General features: G+C 46.6%; 1 protein-coding gene across 3 annotated transcripts in view; it reads left to right on the top strand.

Annotated features, from left to right (window-relative positions):
* Positions 1 to 18,187, top strand: part of LOC144772194 (uncharacterized) — a 233,405-nt gene that overhangs the window by 199,817 nt on the left and 15,401 nt on the right. For all 3 annotated transcript variants that reach the window (XM_078656322.1, XM_078656324.1, XM_078656323.1), the window contains exon 11: positions 546 to 641. In XM_078656322.1, coding sequence (XP_078512448.1) covers positions 546 to 641 — 96 coding nt within the window. The remainder of the gene's footprint in view (positions 1 to 545; positions 642 to 18,187) is intronic.

Raw genomic sequence — 18,187 nt, 5'->3', positions numbered from 1 at the left:
TCAAAGATATACTTCAACTCTGAGTGACAGAGCTGTGCCGTGTATTAAATACAATCCTTACGAGGAGCCCAATACCCTACATTTTCCTCATAAGAGGGAGATTGCCTGCACTGCATCCTGGCTGCAGGCCAAGTCCTGGAGGTCCATAAGTATCACCATCAAGCTTTTGTTGTCGGTGCATCAGGGACGTTTGTTGTCTTAACCGAATTTAGCATTCAAAGATGGAAGAATCGAGGAGCCCACCTACCTTCAGGCTGCTTAATCCAGTAAGACTGAAGTGTCAACTGAAAGTCATTGTGATAAGTATTGTTATTTGCATATTGTTAGAATAACAAACGCCACACTCACCACTATGCCTGCTGCAGCCAACTAAGCTTGTGTCACTAGATTTTGGAAGATTTCGTTTTGCGCCGCTCCAACCCACTCACTTGCTTGTTCTGTAATTCATATTTTGGAGCCTGACTGTAGAAAGATGTTCATTTTTGGTTTTGCTTCTCAGTTTAGTTTTTTTACCACACGTTATATATAGTGTACTCTCGTTTCAGAGGTTCCAGTTATTACAGCTGTTTTTTCACTGTGTACGAAACAAGAGGAGGAAATGGGTTTACAGAAGACGCTAGAGCCAAAGAAAAGAACTACGGGTGAGCACAAAAAACATAACATTAATTGCAATATGGTAGACATTGGGATGATCACTCAACTTCTGTTAAATAGTAAACAAGTCCTTTGTAGGGGAAAAAATGATTCTTGTGGAAGCTTGACAACATGAAAGGATCAATATGTACATAATGTTGGTTTGCAAATATACAAAAGAACCTTCAACTTGAGAAAGATTAGAAAACTGGAGGAGATGTTTGCAAAGTTTTTTTGGCACAAAGGTTTTTTCTTGTCTATATTATGTGTAGAGCACTAGAAACTCAACTTAGGGAAGTATTGTGCACTAAATAGCATCATTGCATGTTTGGCAGAGCTAAACCTTGCTGAACCCTTGAAAGGACCTGGCATATATTTAGCTTTTCGGAAAAGCTCCTGCTCATCATTCATCAGCTGTGTAAGGAAACATTCCTTAATGTATTTCTTCTAAATAGATCATTCACCTAAGAACCCACACAAGAGTCACTCTTGGCAGTAAAAGGTCAGGTAGGTGATGAACCATCAATGAACATACCAGGACTGATACAGGCCCAACTGAAAAGCTGCTGCCTTCCTACAAGAAACACCATTTAAATAGTATGGAAGGGAGCAGTTTGAGACACAGATGGAGGGGTCAGCTGTACTACACAATGTTTTCAGCACATTTCAGAAGAGCTACAATCTGGCTGCCACCTGGAGTAGCATTTGTGGCTGAAGCGGTGTGGCTAGAACAGGATGGGCGATAAGTACTGATCAGGGGCCAAGAACGACACCTAATAATACCGGTTACCTTAAAAGCCCCTATTGTGGAACAACCCCACTTCCTAGCAACAAAATCACAGAAACTACTTACTAGATGGACATTTCATGTGCACTACAAAGAGATTAAAAAAGTGTGCTTGTTGTAAAACTTGATTCATCACAACCCTTTCTGCTCAAACACTGCTGTTCACAACACTAACATGCTGGAATCATGGCAGAGTGAATGGTCGATAGTAGATTCATGGCAGTACAGGAATGAAGGGTTGAAGGAGTACTCCCTCTACTCAGTCTTGCTTGGGTTACATGTCCAGTTGGACCATATAATCGGTCTGTGTTGCAGCAGAGCCTGTTCCACGCAACTTATTTGGGTAAATCACTCTGACCATAATCCAATGGATTAGCCATGAACTGGGGTAGATTCCATGCCCCAATACCCGTTATCTAAAGGGGAGCCATCTTGGCTTGAGGATATCCCATTCTACGGAATAACAATATAGTCTCTTCGTCCCTCATGGAATGGGCATTGTTCAAGGTTGTGGCCTAGGCAGCATGTATACGAACTACAATAAGGGTCCACAGATCGATTGAATCTGACCTCATTAGTGTGGAAGATTCCCTCCAGGGATTAGCGTGAGATGCAGCCGTGAACCCTGATTCTCTGGAAGTGCAGCTAGATGAAAACATGCCAAGCTTAGAAGAGTGATTGCAATGTATTGATATAACACAATGAGGGCACACTCCGACAGCGAAAGGACCTGGAAATTACTACGTGACTGCTTAGGCCGATTCACCTAGACATCCTGATCCTAGCTATTATAGATTCATCAGGCAACCTAGTACACACACAAAGGGAAGCACAGCTTTTAAGGAGTATTATGTGGCGCTGCATGTCAGTTCAGTGATCTTTCTGATGATACCTCGGATGATGTTTTAGATGTGTGGAGCTTCCTCATGTACCCCTGGAATTTACTTAAGTGATGGATTCAACAATCACTGAACAGGAGGTGAAATGCGCTATTGATGCATTAGTGGGCGATGATTTGCCAGGCTCAGATGGCCTGCTGATCAAATTCTATGTTGCTTAAGAAGCTTGGCTGATCCCCTGGCTAAATAAGCTTTATTAAGCGGCCAGGAGCTTGTGCTGTCTCCCAATAACATATTAGACATAACCCATCTTGATATTAAAGCCTAGGTGTAACCCATTAAATATTCCTCCTGTCCCAGCGTCAATTCAGGATACTGAGTATAGAATACAGAGTATACTTGTGGAGAGACTGCTCCCAAGTCACCTTATCCTGGATGGGTTTATCCCGCAGCAAAGCACCTTCTTTAACATAAGTAGATTCTGCTAAGTGCAGGATAGACCCTGCTGTCCTGGCCCCGGTTGGCCTGTCTTTCACTAGATCTAGTTCAAAACACAGGAACCTCAGGATCAACACATATCACAAAGAGACTGGTCTCCTAGTGGGCAATCCCAGATCGCCTTTCGAACAGTTTTACTTTTGTCCATAATGGGGCATATTGCATTAGCCAAAATGACGATGCTTCGTCAAAAGTTCTTAAAAAACTGGTTAATCGCCACCTGACTAGGCACTTGTAATTAAAAAATGTATTGCATCCAATCGGGCTTCCGATAATGACCTGCCTTGATGAGGGTCAAATGGCTGCCCTCGTCCTGCTGATTTATCGGCGGGATACAACACTATCTCTCCTTAGACACTGCTGTCCAGACTTGGGGATCTGGGGGTAGGCGGGATAGTGCATGGATGGATCCAATTGTTCCTATCCGCTAGAAAGCAATTCATCATTTTGAAGCCTTTCTCCGCCACCCCCATGCAAGCATTTGCAATGCACTAGGTCTCGCATTAGGAAAGTTTGAGCTATTGGTATTGTAAATGGCAAATTTTGTATTTGTGTTGGTTTTGAAAATAGCTAAATTAATAGCTTTGTCATTTACAATGCCAATAGTTATAACTTTCGCAAATGTGACACCTATAGCATTTGTAATGCAATATGTGTTGTATTTATGTGACTTAGATGTATTGATATTACAAATAACAATGGCTTTTATTTTTTTTAATAATTAATACTTAAATAAAAGTTATTGTAATTTATAATGGCAATAGCTTAAACTTTTGTAAATAACTTTTGTGAAGATTATGTTCAGTGTATTTTATTGTGACGAAAATCCAAGAACAGAAGTGAAATATAAACATCTTTTTGTGACATTTGTAATAAAGCTTAAAACATTGAGAGAACATATTTGAACCAGTTGTTGTTGAATGGTTGCACAGATTGATGTTGTGGTGGCGCTGAGTGATGTTGTGGTGTCGCCGAGTGATGCTGTGGCGTACAGTGATGCTATGGTAGTGCATAGTGATGCTTTGGTGATGCGATAGATAGAGAGAGGGCGATAGATAGTGAGGGCGATCTATAGATAGTGAGGGCGATCTATAGATAGTGAGGGCGATCTATAGATAGTGAGGGCGATCTATAGATAGTGAGGGCGATCTATAGATAGTGAGGGCGATCTATAGATAGTGAGGGCGATCTATAGATAGTGAGGGCGATAGATAGTGAGGGCGATAGAGTGAGGGCGATGGATAGATGGAGTGAGGGCGATGGATAGATGGAGTGAGGGCGATGGATAGATGGAGTGAGGGCGATGGATAGATGGAGTGAGGGCGATGGATAGATGGAGTGAGGGCGATGGATAGATGGAGTGAGGGCGATGGATAGATGGAGTGAGGGCGATGGATAGATGGAGTGAGGGCGATGGATAGATGGAGTGAGGGCGATGGATAGATGGAGTGAGGGCGATGGATAGATGGAGTGAGGGCGATGGATAGATGGAGTGAGGGCGATGGATAGATGGAGTGAGGGCGATGGATAGATGGAGTGAGGGCGATGGATAGAGTGAGGGCGATGGATAGAGTGAGGGCGATAGATAGATGGAGTGAGGGCGATAGATAGATGGAGTGAGGGCGATAGATAGATGGAGTGAGGGCGATAGATAGATGGAGTGAGGGCGATAGATAGATGGAGTGAGGGCGATAGATAGATGGAGTGAGGGCGATAGATAGATGGAGTGAGGGCGATAGATAGATGGAGTGAGGGCGATAGATAGATGGAGTGAGGGCGATAGATAGATAGATGGAGTGCGATAGATAGATGGATGAAGGGCGATAGATAAATGGAGTGAGGGCGATAGATAAATGGAGTGAGGGCGATAGATGGAGTGAGGGCGATAGATAGATGGAGTGAGGGCGATAGATAGATGGAGTGAGGGCGATAGATAGATGGAGTGAGGGCGATAGATAGATGGAGTGAGGGCGATAGATAGATGGAGTGAGGGCGATAGATAGATGGAGTGAGGGCGATAGATAGATGGAGTGAGGGCGATAGATAGATGGAGTGAGGGCGATAGATAGATGGAGTGAGGGCGATAGATAGATGGAGTGAGGGCGATAGATAGATGGAGTGAGGGCGATAGATAGATGGAGTGAGGGCGATAGATAGATGGAGTGAGGGCGATAGATCGATGGAGTGAGGGCGATAGATCGATGGAGTGAGGGCGATAGATCGATGGAGTGAGGGCGATAGATCGATGGAGTGAGGGCGATAGATCGATGGAGTGAGGGCGATAGATCGATGGAGTGAGGGCGATAGATCGATGGAGTGAGGGCGATCGATCGATGGAGTGAGGGCGATCGATCGATGGAGTGAGGGCGATCGATCGATGGAGTGAGGGCGATCGATCGATGGAGTGAGGGCGATCGATCGATGGAGTGAGGGCGATCGATCGATGGAGTGAGGGCGATCGATCGATGGAGTGAGGGCGATCGATCGATGGAGTGAGGGCGATCGATCGATGGAGTGAGGGCGATCGATCGATGGAGTGAGGGCGATCGATCGATGGAGTGAGGGCGATCGATCGATGGAGTGAGGGCGATAGATAGATGGAGTGAGGGCGATAGATAGATGGAGTGAGGGCGATAGAGAGGGGTGTAGAGAGGGGAGGAAACTGGTGATAGAATACGAGCCCCAGCATGCAAAGTGCTGTCCAAAACAGCTAGGACTAGCTGTAGGTATTCCACGTGGCAGATGCAGTGACGTAATGCAAATGCCCCCTACCCCACAGAATGCTGAAAGACCCCCATACAGCACAGATACTCACTGTCCTTTGGCTTATGATAAAAGTAAAGTAAAGTCCACATTTGTAAAGCGCACAATCACCCGTAAGGGTCTCTAGGCGCTGGGGGGCCGTCGGGAAGATTAAGCGAGCTATTGCCCAGAGTCACATGGTGCTGGGCTGACCTGCCGCCGTAGCCGGGGATCGAACCGTGGTCCCCAGATTCCAGCGTCAGTCGCCCTGGCCGCGGCGCCACACCTCTTCGTTAGTGGGCCCCTGAAGGGTGGCGCCTGCCGCTCTGCAGATGACCCATGTTACTCCGCTGGGGTGATGTACACTTCAGTTCTATATACAAAGTTTAAGGCAGCATCAGGACAGACTCTTTCGAGGAGCCTCAAATGTTATGATAATAGGGAATTAGGGTACAGAGTGATAAAGTGCTTTGCTGAGGATCAGAAGGAAACAGGGCACATTTAAAGCGGCAGTAGGCCACGTAGCACTGCACATTTTTGAAAGTATCGGCAGGGGGGGGTGGGGGGGAAGGGTTAATGATCTGAAAATGCCGCCGGCGCCACCAAAGTAAACAGAAGCAGGCAACGTATGAGTGCTGGAGGGGGGAGTGGATTTGCAGTGCGAGGTCTCAGCGTTGGCTCTCCTCTGTGAGAAATCCACAGCTGCGTTTGTGCTTCCAGGGTGGAGAGGGCTCCGAACACGAGGAAGGAGGAGGCAAGCCAAAAAAACTTCTGAATTTGTAAAGTGCTGCAATATTTTGTGTGCAAGTGCATGATTTATAAAACTTAATTCTCCCTCAAAAGTGGCATGCAGGGCTAGGGACAAAACAGGCACTTATAAAACAGTGATTTATAATGTACCACTGCTTGTAAAAGGCTTGTAGGGTTAGGGATGAAACCATTTTGATGGTTAACAAAATGTGTATAACAAATGGTTTCCTCTAACCTTTTGGTAGGCTGGAGATGAAGCAACCATTTATGACGCAGTGGTATCTCTAAACAAACACTGTTTTTGAATAGCCAGTGGAGGTGGGCGAGTAAAACATAAAGTGTCTTGCTTTGAACGGCTACTAGGGCAGAGGAAATAAAACATGCAGCGCCTAGAAAGGGCATGTGAAGCGAGTCAAAATGAGTGAATTTTAAGCGGAATAGTGTTTCTGTCAATAATATATAAGGATTTGCTACTACTGAATGGACGTGAAATATGCATTGTTTTCAAGGGCTGGTAAAACGTGTGAAACACACTCAATTGTAAGTAGGATGTTTCTTCTGAAGGCCCGAGAAAGCGGAACATAGTGAGCAGCAATTAAATTAAATAAATTATAATAAAACCATGTGAACACAATGCTAAAGGTGACAGTTTGGAATACTGACAGCAATGTAGGTTTAGGAATAAAAAATCATGCACAAAATGTGCACGAAGTCCCAGCTGTCAACAAGGCATCATCAATAGAAATTGTAACATGCTGATGCATAAGCCGGATAAGCAAGAAACAAAGCTGCCAATTATATGAGAGTGAAATGGTTAATAAAAATTGTGTCTTTAGCCTGATGGTTGAGCTAGGTAGAAAATAGTCCTCTTCAAAGCTGTTACATACAATAAGCTGCAGCTTCCAAAAGAGCGTAAGGGTTGGGGATGAAGCTGTTTGAACTATATTTAAATCCTAATTTTAAAAATGGTATCTATGTTCTTTCCGTAGGGCTGGGGATACGGCAGGCATTTTAGAGTGAGGGCGGTAGAGTGGTAGTGTGAGGGCGGTAGAGTGGTAGAGTGAGGGCGGTAGAGTGGTAGAGTGAGGGCGGTAGAGTGGTAGAGTGAGGGCGGTAGAGTGGTAGAGTGAGGGCAGTAGAGTGGTAGAGTGAGGGCGGTAGAGTGGTTGAGTGAGGGCGGTTGAGTGAGGGCGGTTGAGTGAGGGCGGTTGAGTGAGGGCGGTAGAGTGAGGGCGGTAGAGTGAGGGCGGTAGAGTGAGGGCGGTAGAGTGAGGGCGGTAGAGTGAGGGCGGTAGAGTGAGGGCGGTAGAGTGAGGGCGGTAGAGTGAGGGCGGTAGAGTGAGGGCGGTAGAGTGAGGGCGGTAGAGTGAGGGCGGTAGAGTGAGGGCGGTAGAGTGAGGGCAGTAGAGTGGTAGAGTGAGGGCGGTAGAGTGGTAGAGTGAGGGTGGTAGAGTGGTAGAGTGAGGGCAGTAGAGTGGTAGAGTGAGGGCAGTAGAGTGGTAGAGTGAGGGTGGTAGAGTGGTAGAGTGAGGGCAGTAGAGTGGTAGAGTGAGGGCAGTAGAGTGAGAGCGGTATAGTGGTAGAGTGAGGGCGGTAGAGTGGTAGAGTGAGGGCGGTAGAGTGAGGGCGGTAGAGTGAGGGCGGTAGAGTGAGGGCGGTAGAGTGAGGGCGGTAGAGTGAGGGCGGTAGAGTGAGGGCGGTAGAGTGGTAGAGTGAGGGCGGTAGAGTGGTAGAGTGAGGGTGGTAGAGTGGTAGAGTGAGGGCAGTAGAGTGGTAGAGTGAGGGCAGTAGAGTGGTAGAGTGAGGGTGGTAGAGTGGTAGAGTGAGGGCAGTAGAGTGGTAGAGTGAGGGCAGTAGAGTGAGAGCGGTATAGTGGTAGAGTGAGGGCGGTAGAGTGGTAGAGTGAGGGCGGTAGAGTGGTAGAGTGAGGGCGGTAGAGTGGTAAGGTGAGGGCGGTAGAGTGGTAAGGTGAGGGCGGTAGAGTAAGGGCAGTAGAGTGGTAGAGTGAGGGCGGTAGAGTGGGGGCGGTACGGTGGTAGAGTGAGGGCCGTAGAGTGAGGGCGGTAGAGTGGGGGCGGTACGGTGGTAGAGTGAGGGCCGTAGAGTGAGGGTGGTAGAGGGGTAGAGTGAGGGCGGTAGAGGGGTAGAGTGAGGGCGGTAGAGGGGTAGAGTGAGGGCGGTAGAGGGGTAGAGTGAGGGCGGTAGAGTGGTAGAGTGAGGGCGGTAGAGTGGTAGAGTGAGGGCGGTAGAGTGAGGGCGGTAGAGTGAGGGCGGTAGACTGAGGGTGGTAGATTCAATGATGCTGCTTATCCAGCTAGATAGAGAAGACGTGTTCTTCTCAAGTCTCAGTGGGGCCAACACACTAAACTGACGCAGTGCCTGCTTGCCACGGTACCTGCATTTCAATGCACACCACCTGCTTAGATTGAAACAAACTCCCGCACCTCCATTGTTCAATCATATTTGATGTATGAAAATCACACCCATGCATTTTCAATATACACGTATTCAACCAAGGGGCAAAAATGTAATTTCATAGAAATCGCTAATAGAGAAGCATGTTGTAAAATTGTAACTCAAGAAAAATAATCGACCCTCCTCATCTTCTGAATATCCGCGCCTGCTGGAACCTGAGACATGGGTCCTTGGAAGGGTTTGGTTGAAATGCAAAGCAAATCCACATACAGGGCACTCTGATCAGTAAGAAGGTAAACAACTAAACGAACTAAGTGCAGGTCATCCGAAAACTACATCTGGAACAGATATTGCTACTGCCAGGCTCTTAACAGATACATAGAATATGTATTTTTTTTATTTTAAAATTTACAAGGGTGATCCACCGTTGGTGCTTGTAAAAAAAGAGCAGTGCAGAGCGGGTGGGGGAGAAGGACGCTGGCGACAGAGCAACATGGAAAGTAGATTGTGAGAGAGGTGCACATGAGCGACGGCTGAAAAGCAAACACTCTTATGAATATAAAAATAAATGAATTGATGTACGAGGCACAGAAAAGCGGTATTGAAATGTGCACAGAAATATGGGGACAATGGACTATTTAAAGATTTTCATTAGGGGAGTAGCATTGCTGGGGCGGGGGAGCGCATTCCTTTGAAGTCTGATTGGGGGGCGGGGGAGCGGCTTGCTTTGAAGTCGCAGACAAATGGTGTATGGAGTGCGATGTGGCTGGTGATGTGCACGCGCCTGGCTCACAAGAACTGTGCCTAATCCGCAGTTTGGGGAGACTTTTCGGAAGCCTTACTAGAATCTCGCCGAACAATGCTTACGAATTGGTTCAGCGAGACCTAAAAATCTGCGTGCATGAAACAAATATATACATTAAATAGCGGTGCTTAATTAGAATAGATGTACAGCAACTTCATTAAAAAGCTACTGCGGTGCTTGTTTCGCAGCGAGTGTGGAAAGCAGATTAATATGATCCCTTAATATGAGTGGATAGATGAGTCATTGTACATTTAGTGTAGACAGTTTTAGTGTAGACAGTGTGTCATTACTTGGTGGTGTTTGCAGGTTATTCGTGAGTTAATTGTCGGGAAAGTCGCATGTACACTTTTATAGTTAATACATTTCCTTTTATGTAGAAGCTCTAGGGAGAGCGCGATGTCGCACTGGGCAGATTTCACGTTTGTTTTGCTAATAGAATACACAGCACCGGATGTACACATCCCCGCCAGCACGCACATTATCCATCCCGCCATATTCATCACATGTAAAGGCCTTCGTGTTTACAACAAACAGCATGCGAATTACTTTCTGTCATACCCAGTGGTGAAACTGGCTGCCTAATAATAAATAGAACTCAATAGCAATGCAAGAAAAGTTTAAAGAGACACGGCCGCTCTGCCGTGAAAGCGAAAGCGATGACACAGCCGTGAGATGCACTCTGTGGTGGGGGAGGAGCAGTTGTGAGAGGAGCCATGACGAAAGGCAGGAAAAGCAAAGCAGATAGCCGCGCGTGTACCCTCACCTTCGTGCCTGGGTGCACACCGAGAGACTGCTTCCCACACCCTGCCTTCGGGCTTGGCAAAGAAGCCTACTAAACCTTCAGGCGGCTCGGGCTCGAGTCAGCCTATTTCTGGCATCGATCCCATACCGACACCGAAGAAGAAGCCATCTTCCTCATCCACTCCGATTGCTGCTTCAACACCCAAGCACTCTGCGCCGAAGATTGGCACCGGCTCATCGACATCAAAACCGCACTCGGAGCCGAGTAAAAAAACTGCCTAAAGGTCCCGACTCGCATGTTTCGAAGCCGAAAAAACAACTGGAACCGAAAAAACACGCTCTCGTTAAAAACATTTCAAAAAGTCACAGTTCTAAGCCGAAAGACCCTAGACCAGCTACCGAGTCGGTGCCGAAAAAACCTCTGGAACCGAAAACTTCGACACCGAAGGATATGCCCTCCACAGAAAAGCTTTTTACACCAGATCCTACTCAAAAGACTCTTGTAAAGGATCCTAAGACTGGCCAACAAACTCTTAGTTCCAAGAAGAGACCACTAGAAGTGCCTGCAACTCCTCCAAAGAAGTAGAGAGACATTGCAACCTCTCCATTAAGGGTCCCTTCTCCACCACCTCCCCATACTATTCCTCCTCCTAAAACTCCTCCACCACATCATTCGCCTACACCATCCACTGATCCAGATGATAATGTAGATACAGACTCTTGTGACATATGTGGGGGTGCACATAACCCAGTAGGGACCAATAGTCTTAGTCACCTAATCCATGGGATGATTATAACACCCCTGATGTGCCTTACGTCCCTCAAGACGATGTATATCCTTCTAGGCCTTCCCCACCAAAGGACACTATAGGTTTTAACATATTAATCCAGAGAGCTGCCCAGTACCATGGGGTTGACTTGCACACAGATACTGTCGAGGAAGATTTCTTATTGGACACTTTTGACACTACACAAAGGTCTACTGCCATTTTGCAAATGCTTAAAGGGGTCATTAAGCTTGCAACGGAGGTATTTAAAGATCCTGTCAGGGCTCGAGTCCTCAACCCTTGTATTGAAAAGAAATACAAAGCTGCCCCTACAGATCCAGTTTACAATATAGGTCAAGCACCGCTAGATTCCTTACTAGTATCTAATGCACGTAAACGTGCTAATTCACAAACATCAGGTGAGGCCTCACCACCAGATAAGGAATTTAAACTCCTTGACGCCTCCGGTAAGCGTACAGCATCACAGGCAGCTAACATATGGCGCATTGCCAATAATCAAGCGCTATTGGCAAGATATGACAGGGCACATTATGATTAGGGCTCCCGGTTTTCAGTTTTTACCGAGTTATACATATAAATACAGCCGGACAACTATATTTCCTTTGTCTGTATTTATATTTAGAAACGGCAAAATACTAGCACATTTTGCCGTGCTTCAGTGCACAAGTCAGTGTACATCACGTGTGATGCCAGACACAATCAATTAATCAAGCATTTGGGAATGCTGCGATGCCGGTCTTTAACAAAATCATCCCGGAGCGTGCTGTGAAGGAAGGTTTTAGGGCAGTGCAGGTGCAGGGGCTCTAAGAAGGGGTGAGAATAACAACAAAGCCTTGTTAACAAGTGAATGGTATTTTTAAAGACCTGTGAAGTACTCGAGTGCGGCGGTGTGTGACCGGAAAGCTGTCTCAGCCTGGACTGACACACAACAAGGGAGTGCGGGGGGGTGGCCTAAGAGTTATCTAGTACACGCTATAAATCAGTCCTCAATTACCCTCTGAGACAGATTCACCACCAAGTCCAGGATTAAAGAGAGGAACCCAAGCAAAGTAAGACAGTCTCAATACCCATAGTAACACGCACAAAGACTCTGCAAATAGAAAGGCACGTACACATAAATGCTCTCTAACAACAAAAGTGTTGTAGACCAGCTTTTTCTTTAATATTAACTTAAGTTTTCACTATTTTGCTCTTAATGCTCATGTCACTAAAATCAAAATAGATCTTTCCTGGTAGAGCTATGATCTTATCCAATGTGTCTGTCAGTATTAAAGCGAATAGGCGGGCTTTGCTCAAGACTGCTCAGTCCAGCAGCTCACAGAGGAAAAGAATCTCCTCCAGCCACAGGCTGGACGACCTTCACTAGTATCATCCCTGTTCTCTTGCTCCTCATGGCTGTTCACTACTACTCCAGATGTTCTTGCTACTACCTGCATTTAAATCAGGATCTGTCTCCATGTCCATTCTCCTTCACCACATTTGACTGCCCTGTCCCAATAAAGGGCTCTCAGGCAGCACCCCACACTAGCGGCGTTGTAGAGCTAGAAACGTAAGTCTGCTGAGAAAGTCCCAGGGTCTGGCTATAAGCGCTGTTGGGAGAACAATCTGGGCGCTGTACATTCTATGCTGCTTGAAAACGTTGCGTTAGCTTTAGTTTTCTTTATTGCAGGCTTCATTAGGTTTTTAGAAAATACAGCTGCACCTTCACTAATATGGGATGCTTGAAGTCCAATAAACTAAAAGCCTTTAGCCATGCTCCCCAAACATAGTAGCCTTGAAATGGAACAGAGAAGAGCACAAGGTATTTTCGAATGTTAGCACAAGGCCCACTTCCAAACTTGCCAGTGGTTACTTACGCTGCTTGCTGAAAACCTGCTCCTTTCCTGAGGTTTTAGCACAGGGAGGGATTTCTGGGGACGCTGGAGGCTGCAAAACAATGCTAGGATTTCAGCCACACGAGCTAAAAAAAAGCTCCCTCATCCACACCTTAAGTTCGGACGTGGATGAGGGAGCATTTTTTAAACCTGCATTAGGGCCCAAGGTACCGCTGCTATACCACTGGTTGTGTGATCTTGCGCCAATTGTTTAATAGTCATGTTCTTGCTTTCATTGTGATTTACCTAGGCAGTGCAACTTTATTATCCTCTCAGAACTGATTCCAGATTTTGAATCATATCAATTATCTCTGACTTCAGTTGCATATTATTACTTTCAGCGTCTCACAGCTTTTGAATACTTTCAGGGCTATTTTTAAGAAAATAGCTACCATTAAGTGAGTGGTAGTTAGCAGAATCATCCTAGAGCGTGCTGTGGCCAAGGGGCTGTGAAGGAAAGTTTGAGGGCTTTGAAGATGCAGGAGCACTAAGATGGGGTGAAAAAAAACAACAAAGCCTCATTAACAAGTGAATTGTCTTTTTAAAGACCTGTGAAGTACTATGGTGCGGCTGCAAGAAGACTGACGCCAGCCCGGGAAGCTGTCTCAGCCCGGGCTGACACACACAGGGGGTGAGGAGGGTGTGGGGAGGGGGGGAGGTGGTTAGAGCCCTTTGAGCCAAATGGGTGTTGTGCAACTGGTGGGAGAGATGGCCCCACTGTGCGATCCGGGATCCTGTACAATCCATGCTAATGAGGTCTGATCACTTGGGAACTAGTCAGCGCAATGTGAGTGCTTGGCATGGATGTTTTGACTGGTTTGTGAAACCATGCAGGGGAGACAGCTACCTACAGATCTGTACATTCATCCTTACAGTTCGACCAAATAGAACACCAATCCCCTCCAGCTGAGCCCTGGCCAAGCAATTGATTGAAATTCCTCAAAATGGATTCCCTCATCCATGCAAGCAGCTATTGCCCTCCGAGGTCTCTCCTCTCGCACATTGACAGTGCCCTCACATAACAACCGAGCGCATGTGTGCATTGTCAATTTAAATAAATGTGGAAAAATACTAGCTGTAGCGTCGTCTTTTGCTTGTAGCAAAAATAAATATGGAATACAGACGGAAATGGCAAAAAAATAAATACTATAAAACCGGGAGCCCTAATTATGATGAACTAGAATCCATAATGCAGCATCTTCCAGATAAATATAAAAACAGGGCCAAGGAACTCATAGAGGAAGGTAAAAATATCACCAACACTTCCATTTGTTGTGCCCTAGATGCCGCAGATACTGCCTCAAGGGCACTTAATACCAGTGTCCTTTTGCGTAGGCATGCCTGGCTACGTATTTCAGGTTTCAAACCTGAAGTGCAAAATTCCATCCTTAACCCCTCCCATGCTCATGACGGAGCCGCTCCGTCATGAGCATCGGCTGAGCTGTGCTCATGACGGAGCGGTTCCCATGCTCATGACGGAGCCGCTCCGTCATGAGCATCGGCTGAGCTGTGCTCATGACGGAGCGGTTCCGTCATGGCCCTGCCGCCGCGCCTGCGCGGCGCGTTCTATTGAGCGGGCGGGGCCGTGACGGAACCGCTCCGTCATGAGCACAGCTCAACCGCGGCTCGTGACGGAGCGGCTCCGTCACGAGCATGCGAGCGCCGCTCGGCCCCCCGCCCCCCTGCCCCCCTAGCGCTGCGCGGGAATTGCCGCCGCAGCGAAGGGGTTAATTAGCCATTTGATGAGAAACCCTTATTTGGCCCTAATGTCGATGTATCTTTAGAGAAAATGAAAAAAGACACAGACACAGCTAAATCTATGGGAGCCTTGCAATTGCAAGCTCCCAGACGTTCTTTTCGTTGCTCATCATATAGAGGCAGCACAAGAGGCTACTCCTCCGACAGCCCCTCCACTTCCTATAAGGCCCCTAGCCAATCTACATTCACTGAGGGCTACCAAAGAGTGGATTATAGGGGTAACAACAACAAAGGCAGAGGCAAAACCAACAACTCCCACTCTGCCTCCACCCCTACCCAATGACTTTCCTCCACTTCCCCCCCACCATTCCACTCCTGTGGGGGGGAAGACTACAACAATTCCTTCCTGCCTGGACCAACATCACATCAGACAGGTGGGTGCCACAATTTATTCAATCAGGTTACTGTCTAGAACTAACATCCCCCCAAACATACCACCCAAACAGCGTCCAATGTCACAGGAGCATCTATCACTGCTAAAGCTTGAAGTAATATCTCTGCTGGAAAAAAAGTGCAATAGAACCAGTTCCTCTGCACCAACAAAACAAGGGAGTCTACTCCCTATACTTCCTTATCCCAAAGAAGGACGGCTCTCTAAGGCCTATTCTAGACCTCAGACCTCTAAACATATACATACAGTCAGACCATTTTCACATGGTCACACTCCAACAAGTCCTTCCTCTTCTGTTACAAAACAAATTCCTGGCTACTCTAGATCTCAAGGACGCATACTTCCACATTCCCATTCACAAAGCTCGCAGGAAGTATCTCAGATTTGTAATAGACGGGCAGCACTATCAATTCAAAGTACTCCCATTCGGAGTCACAACAGCACCAAGAGTATTCACCAAGTGCCTAGCAGTAGTGGCAGCTCATTTACGAAGACAGCACATCCACGTCTTCCCATACCTCGACGACTGGCTCATAAAAGCCAGCTCATGCAACCAGTGTGTGGAACATACTCATGCCACTATCCAACTGCTTCACAACCTGGGGTTCACAATAAACCACACCAAGTCCCATCTGCAACCATCCAAAGTACAACAGTACCTCGGTGCCACAATAAACACCACGACAGCGCTAGCTTATCCCACTCCAGTAAGAATAGCCACCATGCAAGCTCTTCTCACAAAGTTTCAGCCACAACACTCCCTGCCAGCACGAGTGTTCATGCAGCTCATAGGGATGATGGCCTCTTGCATTTTCATAGTGCCCCATGCAAGACTTCAAATGCGTCCTCTCCAAGAGTGCCGTCCGCTCTCTGCAGTGGTGGAACACCAAAAACCTTTCCAAAGGGCTACCATTCCTAGAGCCAGTTCCTCAAATAGTCTTGACAGTGGACGCATCGCTCTCTGGCTGGGGAGCCCACCTACTGCAACACACCATGCAAGGCAGGTGGACGCCACAACAAAAGTTACTCCATATCAATCAACTGGAGTTACTAGCCATATTCCTAGCACTGAAAGGTTTCCAAAAGCAAGTATCAAACAAAGCTGTGTTAGTCCGTACGGACAACATGACAGCCATGTATTACAAACAGAAACAGGGCGGAACACACTCCCTGCAACTCTCTCAACTAGCACAAAACATATGGCGGTGGGCTATACCTCAAAACATATTCCCCTTAGCCCAGCATGTTCCAGGAGTACAAAATACCATAGCAGATCTGTTAAGTCGTCAGACACAACAGACCCGCGAGTGGGAACTTTATCCGCAAGTTCTTCAACCATTCTTTCAGATGTGGGGACATCCTCAGATAGACCTCTTTGCCACCCACGAAAACGCCAAATGCTGCCAGATATCCACACCCACGGTCCAAAGGCAATGCGGTATGGATGAACTGGTCAGGCAGATTTGCGTACGCTTTTCCACCTCTACCACTCTTGCCACTAGTAGTACACAAACTACAGCAGCATTCTCTAACCCTCATACTAGTTGCTCTAACGTGGGCCAGACAGCCGTGGTACACCACACTGCTACAACTGTCTGTAGTACCACACCAAAAACTATACCCATCTCCATGCCTTTTAACACAGGACCGTGGAGAGATCGGGCACCCGGACCCAGCTCAGCTCAACCGTGCGATCTGGCTCCTCAAATCCTAGGATTCGGATATCTTAACCTTCCTCCAGACTGCATGAACGTTATAAAAGAAGCTATATGTCCAACCACTAGAGCATGCAATGTAGCTAAGTAGAAACGCTTTGTAATATATTGTCACAGCAACAATATTAATCCCCTAGATGTGTCTATTCAACACATCATAGGATACTTACTTCACCTCCAAAGATGCAACTTAGCCTACACGTCTATTAGACTGCATCTGGCTGCCATAGCAGCATATCTTCAAAACAGACCGCATCTATTTCTGTTCAGAGTGCCTACTATTAAAGCTTTCATGGAAGGCCTGAAAAGAATAATTCCTCCCAGAGTACCCCCTTCACCAGTGTGGAATTTAAACATCGTTCTCACACGACTAATGGGACCTCCCTTCAACCGTTACATAAATGTGAACTACAGTTTTTAACATGGAAGGTTGCATTCCTAGTGGCTATTACTTCGTTACGGAAAGTTAGTGAATTACAAGCTCTAACCATTCAAGAACCTTTCTTGCAAATGCATCACAATAAGATTGTTCTCTGTACCAATCCAAAATTTCTTCCCAAAGTCATTTCTCCCTTCCACCTCAATCAATCTGTGGAACTGCCCGTTTTCTTCTCGCAGCCACAGACAGTAGCAGAAAGAGCTCTTCATACCCTAGATGTCAAAAGAGCATTTTTTATACTACATTGAGAGAACACAACCCTTTCGTTAGGCCAAACAACTTTTTGTGTCTTTCTCACCACCACACAAGGGCAACCCCATATCAAAATCTGGGTTAGCTAGATGGATTGTCAAATGCATACGGATTTGCTACCACAAAGCTAAACGTACGTTATCTGTTCCTCCTAAAGCCCACTCTACAAGGAAAATAGGGGCTTCAATGGCATTTTTAGGGAACATTCCCCTAGATGACATCTGCAGAGCAGCTACTTGGCCTACACCGCACACATTCACAAAGCACTATTGTGTAGATGCGCAAACTAAACAACAAGCTAACGTGGGCCAGGCTGTTCTCAAAACACTATTTCAAACTACTGCAACAGATAGGGGTGGTCGCCGCTAAGATTGGGTACTGCTATACAGTCAATGCACAGTGTGTAATCTGCAGCTCATATGCCTTGAACGGAAAATGCTACTTACCATTATGCATCTGTTCTTGGCATGTAGAGCTGCAGAGTTACACACACCCACCCGCCTCCCCAGCTACCCTTGTCTGTTCCAGTATTTTCTTAATTAGATACAGCATAAATGGACATCCTTCTTTATCTTGCAAAGCTCCATCATTTCCCTAATGGCGAAAAACAATCTTAGGATGGAGCCGATGCCCATGCGCAATGTGGTCCAAAGGAGGAGTCACCTATCTCGTGACTTCCAAAGAAAATTTCAGGACAAAAACAAACTGCAAACATTCGGGCCCAACACTAGGTGGCGATCTATGTACAGTGTGTAACTCT

Source organism: Lissotriton helveticus, chromosome 8 (genome assembly GCF_964261635.1).
Source record: "Lissotriton helveticus chromosome 8, aLisHel1.1, whole genome shotgun sequence".
Taxonomy (NCBI): Eukaryota; Metazoa; Chordata; class Amphibia; order Caudata; family Salamandridae; genus Lissotriton; species Lissotriton helveticus.
Note: the sequence above shows the minus strand (reverse complement) of the source record. Positions and strands in the feature narration are given on the sequence as shown.